The 1,567-nt window shown below is 38.9% G+C and overlaps 1 protein-coding gene across 3 annotated transcripts in view; it reads left to right on the top strand.

Annotated features, from left to right (window-relative positions):
• The window catches only part of LOC127647604 (epithelial membrane protein 2-like), a 13,779-nt gene extending 12,840 nt beyond the window's left edge, over positions 1 to 939 (top strand). For all 3 annotated transcript variants that reach the window (XM_052131962.1, XM_052131963.1, XM_052131964.1), the window contains 2 exons: positions 341 to 481; positions 557 to 939. In XM_052131962.1, the coding sequence (XP_051987922.1) occupies positions 341 to 481; positions 557 to 720 (305 nt within the window). In that variant the 3' untranslated portion in view covers positions 721 to 939. The remainder of the gene's footprint in view (positions 1 to 340; positions 482 to 556) is intronic.
• Positions 940 to 1,567: the final 628 nt, after the last annotated feature.

Genomic DNA, 1,567 nt, shown 5'->3' with positions numbered 1-1,567 from the left:
GGTGATTAGTGGTTCTCTCAATGGGGCGTGTGGTGAGTTGTGTGTGGATCGTGGAGAGTAGCATGAGTCTCCACATGCTGTGAGTCACCGCGGTGTCATGCACAACGAGTCACATGATCAGATGTGCGGATTGACGTCTCGGAAGCGGAGGCAACTGAAGGATTCATAACTGTCCTCCGCCACCCGGATTGAGACGAGTAACCGCACCAACACGAGGACCTACTATGTAGTGGGAATTAGGCGTTCCAACTTGGGAGAAAGGGGATAAAATAGGATTTGGTTATTTGAATGGAGTTTGGTTGAACTGTCTAAGGTGTTGAACATGTTTGTCTTGTTTCAGAGTATCTACAGGCGGTTCAGGCGAGCTCAGTTCTCGCGTGCATCTTCTGCATCCTCGGCCTGTTTGTGTTTGTGGCGCAGCTGTACACACTACCTAAAGGAAAACGCTTCATATTCTCTGGAATCTTCCAGCTGCTCGCATGTGAGTGTGTTTGATGTTGTGTTTCTCAATCCCTGTCTGTGTTGTGTGACACACATCCCTCATCTCTGTGTTTAGGCTTGTGTATGATCATCGCAGCGTCCATCTACACCGACATCTTTCATAAAGACGAGCGTAACGGCTGGTACGGACCGTCCTTCATCCTCGCCTGGATCTCCGTCTGTCTCACCTTCATCTTGTGTGTCACACACTTCATTCTGCGCAAGAAAACAGCAGCGTGAACACATTCTGTCATTAAGACATGTTTAAACGTGATGTGATTTGTGTGCATTTAATATATGGATGTTTTCTTTGACACTCGACTGTTGTAAAGCATTTGTAGATGTTTTACAGATGATATTGAATTGATCTGAATCTACATTGGTCTGTTATAAAAGAGTTGTGTGAGTACTTCACACACATTAACACACTTGATTGTTTAATTAAAAAATGAAACTTCATTAAGCTTGTTTTTATGGATTCAATAACCTCATATAAGAAGAAGATGTTAACGGATACTCACAGTTTTGGTCATGATTGATTATTTCTGTCTCTTTTCCCCTCTCATTACCATATTTGAGAAACTGTTCTATAAAGGATTGACGGGACGGCGATGACAGCAGTATTCATTTAATTATTTTTAAACCATTAAAATCAAATTTTGTCTAAATTACACAATGATGATTAATCGACTTTATGGACGTTGCAGTTTTTGTCGTCTGTTAATGCTGATGTTCTGTAAAGCTGCTTTGAAACGATGTGTGTTGTGAAAGGCGCTATACAAATAAAATTGAATTGAATTGAATTGAGTATTGGCACAAACTACACTAAATCAATTTCAAATCAGATTTTAAATTCTTAAGAAAAAGTTTCAATTTAGAGAAAAGTAATTAAAGAGACACAATAAAAAGATCTTATCATCTCATTTAAATTAGAACGTATAGAACCTGTAGTTTGTAGGACATCATTTTTACATGAAGTGCTCTTTTGTTCTGCATCTCCAGATGTTTGTGAATTAAGGTGTCTTCTATAATGTGGCTTTTTAACATTTAGTTGAATATTTTTTAATCAGAAGATATTTTGTGTTTC

Source organism: Xyrauchen texanus, chromosome 8 (genome assembly GCF_025860055.1).
Source record: "Xyrauchen texanus isolate HMW12.3.18 chromosome 8, RBS_HiC_50CHRs, whole genome shotgun sequence".
Taxonomy (NCBI): domain Eukaryota; kingdom Metazoa; phylum Chordata; class Actinopteri; order Cypriniformes; family Catostomidae; genus Xyrauchen; species Xyrauchen texanus.
The sequence above is the reverse complement of the archived record's forward strand: the minus strand, read 5'-3'. Positions and strand labels throughout refer to the sequence as shown.